A 16,767-nucleotide genomic window follows, 5' to 3' on the forward strand; every position below is an offset into this window, starting at 1 on the left:
GTGTCTGAGAGATCTCAGGGGTCCAGATTAATTGAGACTGCTGGTTCCCCTACAGAGTCACTCACCCTCCTCCTCAGCTTCTTCTGGCTTTCCCCTAATTAAACCACAGGAGTCAGCTGCTTCTATCCAATGGTTGGGTGCAAATATCTACATCTGACTCTTTTTTCAGCTGCTTGTTGGGTCTTCCAGAGTTTGACCATGCTGGGTCCCTTTTTGTGAGCACTCCATAGCCTCAGTAATAGTGTCAGGCCTTGGGACCTCCCCTTGAGCTGGATCCCACTTTGGGCCTGTTGCTGGACCTTCTTTTCCTCAGGCTCCTCTCCATTTCCATCCCTGCAGTTCTTTCAGACAGGAACAGTTATGGGTCAGAGTTGTGACTGTGGGATGGCAACCCCATCCCTCACTTGATGCCCTGTCCTTCTGCTGGAGGTGGGCTCTATAAGTTCCTTCTCCCCAATGTAGGGCATTTCATCTAAGGTCCCTCCCTTTGAGTCCTGAGAGTCTCTCACCTCCCAGGTGTCTGATACATTCTAGAGGGTTCCCCCGCCCAATGAGGTTGACTGTTTCCATTCTTTCTGCTGGCCCTCAGAGCTTCAGTCCTTTTTCCCCCACCCAATACCAGATCATGTTCCCCTCTGCCCCTCACCCCCTTCCCCTCCCAGGCCCCTCCCTCCCTCCTCCCTTATGATTGCTTTCTTCTCTCTCCCAAGTGGGACTGATGCATTCTCACTTGGGACCTTCAGCTTGTTGACCTTTTGGAGTTCTGTGGACTATATCTTGAGTATTCTGTGCCTTTTTTTTTTTTTTTTGCTAATATCCACTTATTAGTGAGTACATACCATGAATGTCCTTTTGCATCTGAGTTACCTCACTCAGGATGATATTTTCTAGTTCCATCTATTTGCCTGCAAATCTCCAGATGTCTTCCTTCTTAGTAGCTGAGTAGTATTCCATTGTGTAAATGAACCACATTTTCTGTATCCATTCTTCTGTCATGGGACATCTGGGTGGTTTCCAACTTCTGGCTATCATAAACAAGACCTCTTTGAACATAGTGGAACACGTGCCTCTGTGGCATGAGGGGGCATCTTTTGGGTATATTCCCAAGAGTCGTATTGCTGGGTCTTCAGGTAGATCTATTTCTACTTTTCTAAGGAACCTCCAGATTGATTTCCAGAGTGGTTGTACCAGTTTACAATCCCACCAGCAATGGAGGAGTGTTCCTCTTTCTCCACATCCTCACCAACAAGTGTTGTCGCCTGAGGTTTTGATCTTAGCCATTCTGATTAGTGTAAGGTGGAATCTCAGGGTCATTTTGATTTGCATTTCTCTGATCACTAAGGGCTTTGAACATTTCTTTAGGTGCTTCTCCGCCATTCAAGATTCCTCTGTTGTGAATTCTCGATTTAGTTCTATACCCCATTTTTTGATTGGTTTGTTTGGTGGTTTTGGTAGTTAGCTTCTTGCATTCTTTATATATTTTGGATATTAACCCTCTATCAGATGTGGGGTTAGTGAAGATTTTTTTCCTAATATGTAAGTTGCCAATTTGTCTTACTGGTTATGTCTTTTGCCTTACAGAAGCTTTCTAGTTTGATGAGGTCCCATTTATCAATTCAGAGACACTCTTTCTAAACGCTTCATCCTCAAGTGTCTTTGATGAAAAATAAAAGTAACTAAATTGAGAGGTTTAACTACATACAACACTTCTTTCTCATTTCTCTCTTTGCTCCATCTCCTTCCCTCCTTGGATTTTAAGCTTAAGACACTTACTCCAACCACCATGAGCAGATTTGTAAGCCATGTGAGAGTGTCTCAAATGAAAAAGAAAACCTGTTCGATCAGTGCTTTGTGACTTTATGGATATGGCTAAATGTCCTTATGCTTCCAGACATATACAAATGTTCTCACTAGACAGCTTGCACATCTAAAAACGACTGTTCAGTGCGATATGCTTTAGAAGGGCCTGCTGCTGGTGACGGAGCCTTATTAGAACCTGGCAATTACTAAGATGTCTTGTTGCTAGGCATTCTCCCACCGCTTTATTTAAACTGTTGTAAAATCTCCCCTTTAAGCTAAATAATATAACATTGAATTGATGAGTTAGAGAAGTCTATTAACCCATGGCTTTATTAGGAGTTTTTGATGGTCTACACTTTAAACAATTTAAAATACAATAATATCTACCCTTCACAAGGGGAGGCTTTCAGTACTGTTTTAGTTTTAGAAAATATATATCACTTCTGTATTCTAGTTTTCTGTATTCTGTCATCCATTGTGTTGACGCTGGAAATTTTCTTTTTTCTTTTATTTTAAAAATTAAATAAAAGTCTATTTAGAAATTGCTCTTTCTTGGGACTTTTGCTTCTATTACAATAAAGCATTAGTTAAATTCCAACACCTCCTCTGACGACAGACTACTTCACATTCGTCTGTGGCAGATGAGAGATCAAGTCAGCAGGCACTCTGGTATTTTGGTACAGTAGTTGATATCCATCAACCCAAAAATGTCAACTGGGAATACACAGAATGCCCCCTAACCCGTGCCCACTACCCAGAGCCTGAACCCGGGGCCTCTTGCATACAGAGCACATGGTCTGCCACTGAGCTACCCCACCCTAACCCCATACAACACATCTTTTTTTTTTTTTAGATATTTTCTTTATTTACATGTCATATGATTTCTCCTTTCCCAGTTTCCCCTCCAAAAAACAATAACAACAACAACAACAAACCCCTGTTCCCTCCCCCTTCCCCTACCTACCACCCCACCCTCTCCCACTTATTGGCCCTGGCATTCCCCTAGACTGGGGCACAGAACCTTCACAGGGCCAAGGGCCTCTCTCCTCCCATTGATGATCGACTTTGCAATCCTCTACTATACACATGCTGCCAGAATAATCAGTCCCACCATGTATAATCCTTGGTTGGTGGTTGAGTCCCTGGGAGCTCTGAGGGTACTAGTTAGTTCATATTGTTGTTCGTCCTAAGGGGCTGCAAACCCTTCAGCTCCTTTGGTCCTTTCTCTAACTCCTTCATTGGGGACCCTGTACTCAGCTCAATGGATGGCTGTGAGCCTCTACGTCTGTATTAGTCAGGTACTGTCAGAGCCTCTCAGGAGATAGCTATATCAGGCTGGGTTGTCCTTCCTTCAGCCTCTGCTCCATAGTTAGTCTCTGCAACTCCTTCTGTGGGTATTTTGTTCCCCCTTTTAAGAAGGAATGCAATGTCCACCTTTTGGTCTTCCTTCTTCTTGAGTTTCTTGTGGTTTGTGGGTTGTTCTTCATGTATTCCAAACTTCTGGGCTAATAACCACTTATCAGAGAGTGTATACCATGTGTGTTCTTTTGTGATTGGGTTACCTCACTCAAGATGATATTCTCCAGATCCATCCATTTCCCTAAGAATTTCATAAATTTATTGTTTTTAATAGCTGAGTAGTACTCTATTGTATAGTTGTACCACATTTTTTGTATCTATTCCTCTGTTGAGGGACATCTGAGTTGTTTCCAGTTTCTGGCTATTATAAATAAGATTGCTATGAACATGGTGGAGCATGTGTTCTTATTACATGTTGGAGCATCTTTTGGGTATATGCCCAGGAGTAGTATAGCTGGGTCCTCTACTAGAACTATGTCCAATTTCCGGAGGAACCGCCAAACTGATTTCCAGAGTGGTTGTACCAGCTTGCAATCCCTCCAGCAATGAAGGAGTGTTCCTCTTTCTCCACAACCTCTCCAGCATCTGCTGTCACCTGAGTTTTTTATCTTAGCCAATCTGACTGGTGTGAGGTGGAATATCAGGGTTGTTTTGATTTGCATTTCCCTGATGACTAAGGATGCAACACATCTTTAAAGCATCAAAAATTATAGTAGTTGGTGTCTTTCAACTCCTGACCAGGAGCTAAGAGCATTACAAATATGAACTCCCTTATTCTACTAGATGTGCATGTGTGTTGGGATTTGTCTTACACATTAAGGAACCAAGGCTTAGTTCCTTGAATAATGTGAGAAACAATATATCTAATAAATAGCAGGAGAGTGCATTCATTCAACCTTGGTCCTTCTACTATGAAATTTCAAAGTTATTCAAGGAAATTTCCCTAAGTGCTAGGGAAAGGAACATGTTTTAGGTATTTCCTAAAATTTTTTTTTCCTTCTTAGAAGAGTCCTCTGTTCAGATCCCAGGCACATTGTTTGAATGAGTCAACTGCCTAGTTTATTTTGTTTTGTTTTTGTTCTTGTTCTTGACCTCTTTTTATATATTCCAGATATTCGTCCTCTGTCGGACGTATAGCCAGTGGGGATTCTCTGGCATCTGTGGCCCCCTCTTTTCCAGTTCCTTTCCTTACCTGTGCAGAAGCTTCTTAGTTTCATGAAGTCCCACTTGTCACCATCCCCACGCCTTTGTCATGTGGGTGCTGCCTGTGTCATCTACCAGCTCCTTGGTGCTTCAGGCTTCACGTTTAGGTTGCCGATTCACTCAGAGTTAGGTTTTGCGCAAAGCGATAGATAAAGGTCCAATTTCGTTCTTCTGCGCGTGGACATCCAGTTTTTCTAGCACCGTTGGTTGGAGGTTCATTGTTTCCCAGTGTCTAGTTTTGGCATTTTTGTCAAATGCTAAATGGTTGCCACTGTGTGTCCCCTGTGGGGTCTTCGGTCTTGTTCCACTTGCCTGCAGGTCTGATTCTGTGCCCGTATTTTTATTACTGTGCTTCTGTAGCAGTCTAAAGTCTCAAGTGGAAATCTCCAGAGCACTGGTCTTTGTTCTTAGGACTGTGTTGCTCATGTGGAGTCTTTTGTGGTTCCATGTGAATTTTAGGATAGGATTGCTTCTTTCTATTTCCTTCTAGGCCCTAGAGAAGGATGTATAGGATCTGACTGGGTAGAGATGTTGAACGAGGGAGGTCTAAAATGTTTCATTCTTTGAGAAACTCAAGCAATGAAATATGATCATATCTGCCCTCATTTTCTCCTTTAGCTCCCCCCAAGGCCCTCTAACACACATTCCTAACTTCACCTGCCCCTATCAGATAGGGTCTCGCTGTTTAGCCCTGGCAAGCTCACCCTGTAGACCAGGCTGGCTTCAGACTCAGAGAGATCTGCTTGCATCTACCTCTTGACTGCTAGGATTGAAGGTATACACCACTACATCCAGATGTCCTCTCTTTTCTTTTTTGAATAACACATTAAGTCCAGTTGATGTTGTCCACGTTTATAAATGTGCAAGCACCCATTGGAATATGGGCAACCTATCAGTAGCTATAGAGGAACTTTTTTCCCCTCAGCAACTGTCTGCTTCTAATTGCTCCTTGGGTGGAGTGGGGCCTTGAGAGCTCCTACCCCATCCACACTGGAATTTTGGCTGGCTTGATCTTGTGCAGGTAACCAGAGCTGTGATTTCATGGGTACAAGGATCATGTCATGTCCAGACAACAGTATTGCACAGTGCTCCTCCACATCTTTTGACTTTTACATTCTTCTCACCTCTTCTTCTGGAACGTGTCTGAGTGTTGGGGGGGGGGGCGGGGTGTTGACAAAGATGTTCCACTCATGCCAGAGTACCCACTGTCACTCATTCTCAGCACAGTAGCCAGTTACATTTCCATAGACTTTGCTTTGCATTCTCTTGCTATATTATAAGAGTAGGTTGTTTTGATCCTTTATTGGAATGGGGAAAAAAAATAATTAAATGTGCCCAGTCTTACAGAGAATTTTTGCAATGTATAGGTCTTTGGCAGTCTCACATCATTATCCTTAATGCTTTAAGCTTTTGTAGGAGAGGTTTTATAAGCTCATGTCACCTGGTCATATAGAATGCCCCTTCTACAAGCCTGTTGAACCCACTTTCACACTTAATTGTAGTCAGAACACATTGGGGAAGATTTACCCCTCTGAGAAGAGAAAACAAATGGGTCCAAATACCAACCATGCAATCACTCATTAAACAGACACTTTCCATGTGCTGCTGGGCTCGGGGTGAGAGGGCACCATGTAGGAGCAAGAGCTCCAAAGGTGAGGAGGACTCAGTGCTGTCTTAAGCTGGTCACAGTAACTGAGAAAGTAGTCAAGAACAAGCGGTGTGTGTCACGCTGTAGCTGTCTGTCAGTGGGAAAAGGCATTTGCCCTTGGGATGGGCCCATGAGAGTAAGGAAGCTGAAGCTGTGCAGTATTATTCTGTGTGCTTGGATGCAGAGGGAGAACAACTCAAGCAGAGAAATTTAATAAGTTTTAAAATTATGTTTTATTTCTCACAAACCTGCTGGAGAGTGTGCCTAGAGGCTGAGGTCAGTTTGCTAGCCCGAGTCAGTTTTCTCCTTCAACTATGTAGGTCTAGGGGATCAAAGCCAGGTCGTGGGCAAGAACCTTTACCCCACTGGGCCCAAAGGTAAAGAAAATGTGGGTGTATTTTGGGGTACAAGTACCCCATGAGTGGCAGGGTGAGGTGATGGCACGGGGTAGTAAGGCTGGACTGAAGAGCCAGAGTAGCCTGTGTGGCAGAAAAGGGCTCTTTTCATTTTCAAAAAGTGATGAACCGGATGGCAGCGAACCTGAGCATAGGAAGTCTCAGCGGGAAGCAGGGGCAGGAATCCCTGTTGATGAGGGAGGACCTAGTTATCTGTGGCAAACTGGGAAAGAGACAACATTGGGAGCAACATTGAGAGCAGGAGGCACTCAGTGGACCCTAAATGAACCCTACTCAGTGCATCACCAATTAACTAGATCAGAAACATGTGATGTGTTACTTTCAGTAGCTTTATTCTCAGGTGGGTTGTCCCTCCGTGGTTCTGTCCTGTGAGAAATTCAGGAAGCTTCTACATTGCCATTGACTGTGGCTGGAGTTGCTAGAGCAGATGACAGAGAAAAAGAAGGCATTTTCTTTCAAGGGGAATTTGATAAAAAGATGAAGGAAAGTTTAAAGCCAGCCTCCAGACCTGCAGCCTGGTAGCAGCCTTCAGGAGAAAGGCAGCCAGAGACCGTGGCTCAAGCTGTCAGCATCTGCTTTGGCTGGAAGGCAGGGCAGCTTCCCTGACACTGCAGGGTCCTTCTGGAGAGCAGGAGGTGTGTTAGGACGTGCCAGCCAAAAATAGCACCTCTACCTAATCTTCCCATCCTGTGAATCCAGATGACAGCATTTCTGTGACCTCGGCAGGCCCTAGGTAGCAGAGGTACACTTCATACATGAAACGAACAACTAAACATAGGGTCAGGAATACAGAAGAAAATACAAAAGCACACTCATATAACACCCATACTGTGTTCAGCAAAACAATGTAAAGTTGCCAGGGACTTGTGGGCTGTTGGGAAGGAGATTTTAAAGTTCTTGGCAAAGGAGGATACTACTGGGAATTTGTAGTAGTGCCCATCACTGCTATTTTGTGTTTAAATGGGCTTTCTTTCTCTGTTAAGCATGTGACTGGTGTGTGTAAGGGTGTATTGGGGGGGAGGGGCTTACAATAGAGCCCATGCTTATCTGGAAGACTCTAGGTAGGCTATAGTAGCTCAGGCTCCTGCCTTAACTTCCTAAGGGCTGAGGTCATAGGCATATGCCACCATGCTCAACCTCGTGAAATAAAAGATTTCATAGATTCATTTCTAAGCTATTCTCTCTAAAATCGTATTCTCTCTACTCTCTAAAACTGGAAAGTTTCTGACTCTATAAAACTTTTCAGAGTTTCATATGTGTAAATTTATATGGAAACCCTGAAGGGCAAAAGGTTGATTTTTCTTTTCCCAGAATGAAATTAGAGAAGGGTCTCAGAGGCAAATAGTATTTGGATTGTGGCCTAAAAAGAAGGATCTCCAAGCTGAGTGTGGTGGTGCATGCAGCAATCCCAACACTTGGGATGTAGAGGCAGTAAGATTGGAATTCAAGGTCATCCTCGGCTCCATGATAAGTTCAAAGCTAGCTCCATGATACCTGATCTCAAAGGAAGAGGGGGAAGTAGCTCACTGGAGAGGCAGCAGCAGAAGAAATGGAAATGACCTCAAGGAGGCATTAAAATGCACATGTTCATGGAATAGCAAAAAGTAGTTCAAGGTAAGGCTGAGTTACAGGGTGGCCTGGAGCAAAAGGGGAAGGAGCCAAGTGGAAGTGTTGGTCAGGAATGGTCTGTGACAGTACAGCGAACTCACTCTTGGATCTTAAGATGGTAGGAGGGAGGGAGGCCAGGAAAATTGGAGATGCTCTCTTTCTTCTCGAAGATGGTAGTAATTGTTGAATTTCTGAGTTGGTGGAGCTACCCTGAAGGGTTCCATTATCCCCATAAACATTTGTAGTTCTTGTGGTAATGAAATGTCTTAGGAATTGTTGATAATAGGTATGCCAACAACTTCCAATTGCATAATGGCCCTAGAAAGATCCAAATCTTCATGTGTTTTCTTTCAGACTCCAGAAATAGTATTGGCAAAGGTTCAGAGGAGGCAGAAATTTGCCAGAACATGTGCTTTAAAAACCCAACCCCCCTCCTGTTGGAAGTTTTTCGAGACAGCTCTCACATGTCTCTCAGATGGTGTTACCTAACTTTGTTGGCCATATGCGTTGTGTTATGGCTTGTTCGTGTTTTTTACAAAAGCAAATCCTGCCCTTTCTCTAATATGCACAAAGTGCTATAATTTGACCCAAGTCATAATTTTGATATGCACCTTTCTCTTACTCAAAACTCTTAGTCTCAGATCTCTGTTACTACTTCCACAAGGGATTAGGAAACATCACAACACATGTACTAAAATACATCATTGTTTTAAAACACATAAATTCATGAATGACACTGAAAATAAAAAGCAATTCTATTTATAGGCCTTGAGTTCACGCTCTTCCCCCTTAAAATCAAACCCAGACATCATTCCAGCAAGGACATTAACACAGTTCAACAGCATAGTGACATAATCTTAAAATCATGGAAAATGTTGTTGTATCAATCAAATCAAAAATAAAAACTGAAATCTGGTCAGAGTTGGATACTACATTTCAGTAAAATGGAAAAGAAGGCCGTTTTGCTAGCTGCTTATCAGGGTAGCACTCCCCCAGCTCCCCAATCCATTTTATAGCCACCATTTTGTTGATTATTCCAGAACTTGTTCATACCCCAAACAATACTTCCTCTCTCCTCTGACTGCTAACACTGAAGGGAAGAAAGTTAAGAATGGTTTCACACACACACACACACACACACACACACACACACACATGGGGGGGGGGGCTTCTGGGAGCCTTCATGGGAAATAAGAGGGGAGCTATGGTTTCCCAAAGATTGTTAGGGTCCAGGAGCAATCAGGGAACAGGACTGTGTGTGTGTGTGTGTGTGTGTGTGTATGCAACCCCAGGCCACCTGCCAATGCATCCTTCAGCATTGCTGACGTTGCCAATAGAAGAACACTGTGGTTGTATGGTTCTGGGTGCAGTCTGTGTGGGGTATCTTTCAGATAGCTACTCAGGTTCTGAGCTTTATGACTGTTACTTAGAATGAGTTGGCAACTTCTAAGCAGACTTATGCACATCCCTGGCACTGACCATAGAATCTGAGAAAGGTTACTTTTTCTCAAATGAATGGATTTTTTTTCTTACCTGGCACTTTAATATTATTTATAAAATTATTAGTGAATACATTAGTGATATTGTTTTTCAAGTGCTGGGTATCAAGCCAAGAACCTTGCTCATATTAGGCAAGCCTCTACAACTGAGATGTATCCCCAGACCTGGGTGTATTTCTTATGCTGGGTTATCAACAAATGGTTATTTTATTAAGCAGTTCTCTAGCTGTAACTAGATCAAGATGTGAAAACTTTGACCTCAAACAAATGGAACTATTTAGAGCCTCTTTATTCTTTAAGAAAGCATGCCTATTGACCAAGGAACCCATCTGATTAATAGGTACAGATATTATCATTCTGATTGATCAATTTCAGTCAAGAGCACCAAAGTAAATTCAAGCCCTTCAAACTGTACTGTCACTTCTGGCTCTGGCTTCCATGATTATCATAGACTCTCCAAGCCATTAAGATCTTATAGATCAGTCCTTTCTTTACAATTTCGCATAGATAGTTAACAAAGAACCAGGCCCGAAACCCAGATGTCTTTACATTCACCAATACTATGCTAAGAAAGAAATTAATGTATCTCCTTATGTTTCGCCTTCTGTATTTGGAGAACAGTAAACTTAGGAGAACAACTGAAGAATACAGTTTGTTCCCCAAACTGGAAGAGCGAGGAAGATCCCACTCTAGGGGATCCGCCCTGTTAATGCAGAAACACATGGTATTACTTTATTTAAAAGAGCACATCACAGTCTTCCAATTCAGCATGGCCCCAGCCACCTCCCACTGTCAATCAAGATCATGGACTGGGTACTTAAAATGCATGTTATTAATTTGTTCAGATTTATCTGAATATCTTTATTGATGTGCATGAAGAGGCAGTGGCCATGGAGGTCAGAAAAGGCATTGGATTCCCTAGAGCTGAAGTTAGAGGTGATTGCAAGACAAGGTGGAAATCTAACTCTGGTCCTTTGTAAGAGCACCGCGTGCTCTTAAGTTCTGTGTATCTCAGTTCCTTAAAACGTATTTCAGATAATGTATTCCAGTGTGTCCTTTTAAGCAAGGTATGACACGGGGTCATATGCCTTAGAAGGCACTCATTATAAGGGCGCTTTCTCCCTCTCAAGTTTCAATGGTCAAAAAGCATAGCATACCCAGCCAGAGTGTTTGGTTCCTTGCCTTATACAGAGAGTGATCAAAGCTATATAGTTTTACTAAGCTTATGGAAATGCATCCCAGATTATAACTTCACCGCAAACAAAATAACTTGTCAGTACAAATATGTGCTGTGTGAATGATCACCATACCCATTGTAAATATATTTTGATTTTTGGTCACATAGAGAACTTTGAACTCTGAGTCTTGTCATTGTTGTACCATATGATGAATAAGAAATATAGTTAAATGAAAATGACAGATCCATGGTCCCACTGTGTAAAGATTCAAGTGAAAAGGTTTGTGATTAAGAAGTAGAAGCTTTATTCTCAGGTTTGCCTGACATTTAATTCTTTATCGCTGCCATATTTGCTTTACTATAGGGATCACTTTATTTAAAAATTGCTTAAGCCAGATGATGCATTGCATGCCTGTAAGTCTAGCACTTGGAGGGCAGAGGTAGAAGGAATGCCATATGTTAGGGGTAAGCCTGGTTTTACATGGTGTCTTCTAGGCCAACCAGGGCTATATATAAGATCCTGTCTCAAACGAAATGGAAATTTGCTCTAGCAGGGCAGAGTGTCACATAACTATGGTGTTAGCACTTGGAAGACTGAGGGAGCCATTTTCAAGGCCAAGCTGACCTACATAGTGACATCCTGTCTCAAAACAAACAAAAAAAAATTGTATTTCATTAACTAAATCAAATAGGAAGCAACCCCGTCAGAAGTCATAGTACCCTCTTCCTAGGTAGCAGGGAAATGCGCTCTCCAGGGCCTTGGGTCCTGATCTTAATTACTAGTTACATGGGTATTTTAGCACTAGATAACACATTTATGTGATTATGACTGTATATATTTTACATGTTAACCACCAAAGTACAGTCTGTAGGCTTTGTCCTCTACAACTTTCCAACAAGTGTCTAACACTAGTGTACCCTGGTTACTACTTGATTCAAAAGGTAAAAGAATAGACTGAAAATGAAAATTAATTGCGCCAAGTTCCTTTAAGCCTTCCTGTACTCTCCCAGGAATCTGCATTGTATCAATTCCAATGGAAAATGTATTAGCCTTAAGAATAGACGCCATTAAGTTGAAATGGGACAGGGTCTTATTTTCTGAGCGTCTGAAGTGGAGTATCTTTTTCATCTTAATGTACATTCTAAACATGATGTTATAGGCTGTATTCTAAGTGAGTTATTCTTCCTATGTATGTGTGCTCCTGGTGATAGGTGGCAAATGTGTTTCCTGCTGGCTGATTTTATGCCAACTTGATGCAAGCTAAAGTCATTGGAGAGGAGGGGACCTCAATTGAGAAAATGCCTCCATAAGATCAAGCTATAGGCAAGCCTGTAAGGCATTAAAATTAGTGATTGATGGAGGAGGGCCCAGAACATCATGAGTAGTGCCATCCCTTGACTGGTGGTCCTAGTTTATATAAGAAAATAGTACCCTTCCATGGCCTCTGCATCAGCTCCTGCCTTCACATTCATGCCCTGTTTGAGTTCCCGTCCCGACTTCCTTTGATGATGAACAGTGATATGGAAGTATAAGCCAACTAAACCCTTTTCTCCCTGAGTCGCTTTGGTCAGGGTATTTCATCAAAGCAGTAGTAACTCTAAGACACTTGATAATGGGGGAAAATGCTTACTCTTTCAAATCATCTTTGACAGGTTTCCTCTGCCAGAAAAGACATTCATGGGCTACTGGATAATTGGTCAGACGGGAAATGGAATGCAAAAGGTCTTGTGTCCAGTCGAAACGCATCACATTGACATAAAGGTTGTTATCTTCGTGGTTTCCTCTTAACACTAAATCTAACAAACTTTCGGGATCTTCTGTTGATGTGCTCCATACAGTCTGAGGAATGGCTTACTAGTTGGTTGGCTCTTTAGCTTCTGTGCCAGCTTAAACTTCAGTCTGACCTCCAAGGAATTCAATGTAGGCCAAACGTTGGTTCTAAGAGCCAATCTTGTGTTTCAGACAATCAATTGGGTATATTGTTTGTTTTCCTTACAGAGTTACTCTGTGATATTTGTCTTTGCTTTATGTATGCTAACAAGATTAAATTGTCTTCCTTTTTCCACTTTACCCATACATTGTTGACATTGTCTTCCTGAGAAAAGGAAAGGGTCATTTGTCATTAGTTATCATCAACATCATTCTAAGCATTTCAGGTAGAAAGAGTTTCCCTCTGGGCGGTTAGGAACAGAAGATGGGGATCACACTGAAATCACTGTTCTAAAATTCATGTTCTGTCTGCTACTGTCCCCACTGCTGGGATCTTCATAGACAGGAGAGTGAGCAGACCTACCCTGTAAATGGTCAAAAAGTATATATGGTAGATTTTGTGGTCTATAAAGATTCTGTTGTAACAACAAAATTCTGTCGTTGTAACACAATAGCCAGTTATGGCAGTACATAAACAAAAGGGTGTTTTCTTCCACTAAAGTTATATTTAGAAAAATCTGGGAGTGAGTCCTAGTCTGTCAGTCCCTTCTGGAGCACAGAGACTTCTCATTTGTCAGAGACTCTTGTCAGAGCTGTCCCTTTCTTCTGCCCCACCCCTAATGTCACTTAAGTGTGGTCAGAGCGCCTAAGTCACCTCCAGAAGTGTTTTTTCAAGGTTTTAAGAAATTTGACTCTTCAGTCCCCTAGGTACAATCTAGATAGATCAGAACATGGACACCAATATCAGACCCAAATATCTTGATTAATTAAGGACTGTAGGGGATACAAGTCATTGAAAACTTAGTTGTACAATTGGATTCTTCCAGGAAGTCATAGCTAGCTGCCCAGAACTGATACACACACACACACACACACACACACACACACACACACACACACACATACACAATATTATTAAGTTAGTTCCTTTGCTTATATTGAATAATCATATAACTATATATGAAACATTCCACCTTTTATAAATAGCACTGGTGATTATCAGTCATTTGAGCGGGGGTTTGTTTGTCTTAATATCACATTTTTTAAACATTTAATTTACAAGATCCACTTTAGTCATTACATTTCAGTCTTTCTTTGCAATGGAAATATACCAGTCCTGGGTTTGTTAACTTATGTTATTTCGCTGGCTTGAGCAACTCTGGGTCTTTTTCTATTTGGAGGTCAAAATGGGTTCTTGGTTTAGGAAGAAATGTAGTCATAAGAAATCTTATAGTGCTTTAGACATGGTATACTTCATTAAAACAAAAGAAAGAGAAATGTAATGAGCTTCAGCAGGACAGAGCACTCGTGAAGGTAAGTATATGGTATTATAATAGTTTTAAGTGCTATGCCAAATGATAGAGTATATCAAGATATTAAACAGTGAAATATTATATTTTGTATCAGCTGTTTTAGTGTCTACCCAACCGCCTTCACTAAGACTATGGCTTTGTTATAGGGTCCAGTACTTGTGAAAATGGAAAAGTACCCAATAGAAAAACATGAAGCGAGATTCTTAAGCTTTACTGAGGAGTGTACCTCTTGGAGGTTTCCACTGGATGAAGTTAATTTAATCTGTGACATCGCTGTATCACATGGTATGTCCATTGGTTCTTTTGATCTTTTCCTCCCGAACTGATTTAAAATCAGAGGGATTACAATCATCTTGAGGCATCAAGAACTCTGTGAGAGACACGGCTGGTGACTTGGTGGATCCAGATAGCAATTATATATAATTTAGAGCTAATTTCCTCTAACAACCCCACAAAATGCTACTGTGGACCCCACAGAAGCATCGCTGAGTTGGTGTGCAGATGTCTGTTTCTCATCACGGTCATAGCACAAAGTTAAACACACCCAGGCATGTGCTGGAAATAGAAAGAAAGAAGAGAAAGGAGAAACATTAGATTTGAGGAGGGAGGCTGGGGTTCCAGTTGGCCACTTCCCATCATTAAGCCCTCCACCATCAGGGATGCAGGTAGAGGGCAGGGTGGTTGGCTTCTGTACTTGGGGGCTGCTGCCACCACTGGCTCATTTGTGCCTTGGACCCTGGGTACCTTTGTACAGATGTTCTTCAGGTGATGTCAGATACTAAAGTGGTAAGAATAAACTGGTAGAAGGCAAGGGCAGCTGCTAACTTGACTGAGATAGAATCACTGAGGTGAGTAAATGTGGATTTTGCTTTTGTTCCTATTAAGTTCTGTGGCTGTCATTTAGTCAGCCATTTTGAATAAACGTTTGTTTGTTGGTGGTAAAGAATGGGTGCTCCTATCAGGATATGTTGCATTCACTGGTCAAGAGAGAGAAAGTTTGAGAGTCAGTAGATGACGGTTGAACTTTGGTGCTTGTGAGAAGTGGTGACCCTCTTAATACACACCTGTCAGGGAGAACAAATTGCCTACACCACTTTTTAAGCTTGCTCCCGGCTCCTCTGTTCTGAGCACAGTGCTTCAGATTGCTAAAGCAGGCAGTCACAGTTGGCCTTGAAGACCGTGCTTTTCCTGATAAAATGTAATCCTTTCCTCTCAGAGTGAACCATATCTGCAAACTAGTTTTTCCCCTTTGTTCTTATCCTCCTCTTTTTTTAAAACCTATTCTGCATTTTTTAAACAAAAAAAGCACTTTCTTGGGAGGGAGGTGGAGTTAATTATGTATCTATGTGTTTGAGCCAGCGACCAGACACCACTGAACGCCTATAGTATGAGAATAAGTAATAATCCTGCACATTTCTGCCACTGGTCCTCCTGCATCCCTGCTGCCCTCTCATATCACAAAAGCGCTCATAACATGTTAAATTGAACTAATTTTTGTTCATAATGGATGCAGTTAAAAGGCCCATACGGTACAAATTCTACTATCCTGACTGATGCTTGGAATTGCTACAGCATAGTTCATATCAGCTCTAAAATAACAGGCCAGATATGGTAGCACACTTCTTTCATCCCAGCATTCAGGAGATAGAGGCAGGTGGCTCTCTGTGAATTTGAGGCCAGCTTAGTCTACATAGTGAGTTTCAGAACAGTCAGAGCTACATAGTAAGACCCTATCTCAGAAACAATAATAATCAGCTTCCTTCTTCCTCCTCTTCCTCTCCCTCACTCAGCCTTTCCTCCTTCTCCTCTCTTTAGACAGGGTCTCACTGTGTTGCTGAGGCTGACCTGTTATTTGTTATATAGACCAGACTGGCTTCAAACTCATAGAGATCCACCTGCCGCTGCCTCTCAAAGGCTTGCCCCACCATGCCCAGCCTGGTGGCTGTGTTCCTCACTGATATTAGTTTAGTTACTTAAATTTAACACATCATCTAGTGTACTTTTCTAGTGTATATCTATTTATTTTAGAACTGATATTTTGAGCATATTTATATAAATCTTTTAGATATGGCTCATACACATATGTGATCCAGATTTTCTTGGATTGGACCAAATTTCACTCCATCTCACCATCTTCCTTTTTATCTAATTTGACATTAAGAAAACGTGGTTGCTGAAAAATTAAATTATAGAGGGGGAGGCTCACAGGGCTCAGATTTTTTTATTTTCTTTATATATATGAGTACACTGTCACTATCTTCAGACACACCAGAAGAGGGCATCAGATCCCATTACAGATGGTTGTGAGCCACCATGCGGTTGCTGGGAGTTGAACTCAGGACCTCTGGAAGAGTAGCCAGTGCTCTTAACTTGCTGAGCCATCTCTCCAGCCCAGGGCTCAGATGTCTTAAACATCAAATTTCTTATTTAGAGCAAGAAAATTCTGTAACCTAATAACTATCTAAAAGAAGAGAACTTGGCAGATAGAGGATGCTAGCAAAGTGCTTCTGAAAAAACAGTGTCTGGTAGAGGAAAGCACTGGGTCACAAGCCCTTTCTATCATACAGTGAAGTCTCCCAACACCACAGATCGTCAGCTATCTGACACGGTTATCATGGGTCCTTGTGGAATTCTTCAGGAGCCCTTTACTACATACTTGGTGCTGTTTTTACTGTGTGGGCGTCACTCTGTGCACATGTAGGAACAGAGGTTTTCAGCCTGCTAAACATAAAACCCAAGTGCTGAGCTTCTACCCTGTGCTCAGGCACAAAGTTCATCTGTGCTAGAAACCCTTAGCCAGCCAGAAAACCGCTC

At 42.0% G+C, this 16,767-nt stretch overlaps 1 protein-coding gene across 1 annotated transcript in view; it reads left to right on the forward strand.

Moving 5' to 3' along the window:
* The window catches only part of Vwa8 (von Willebrand factor A domain containing 8), a 349,402-nt gene that overhangs the window by 230,175 nt on the left and 102,460 nt on the right, over positions 1-16,767 (forward strand). Inside the window, exons 27-28 of the mRNA XM_031362757.1 lie at positions 12,364-12,472; positions 14,100-14,238. Of these exons, the coding sequence (XP_031218617.1) occupies positions 12,364-12,472; positions 14,100-14,238 (248 nt within the window). The remainder of the gene's footprint in view (positions 1-12,363; positions 12,473-14,099; positions 14,239-16,767) is intronic.

The sequence above is a fragment of the Mastomys coucha genome, unplaced genomic scaffold (genome assembly GCF_008632895.1).
Source record: "Mastomys coucha isolate ucsf_1 unplaced genomic scaffold, UCSF_Mcou_1 pScaffold9, whole genome shotgun sequence".
In the NCBI taxonomy this organism is placed as follows: domain Eukaryota; kingdom Metazoa; phylum Chordata; class Mammalia; order Rodentia; family Muridae; genus Mastomys; species Mastomys coucha.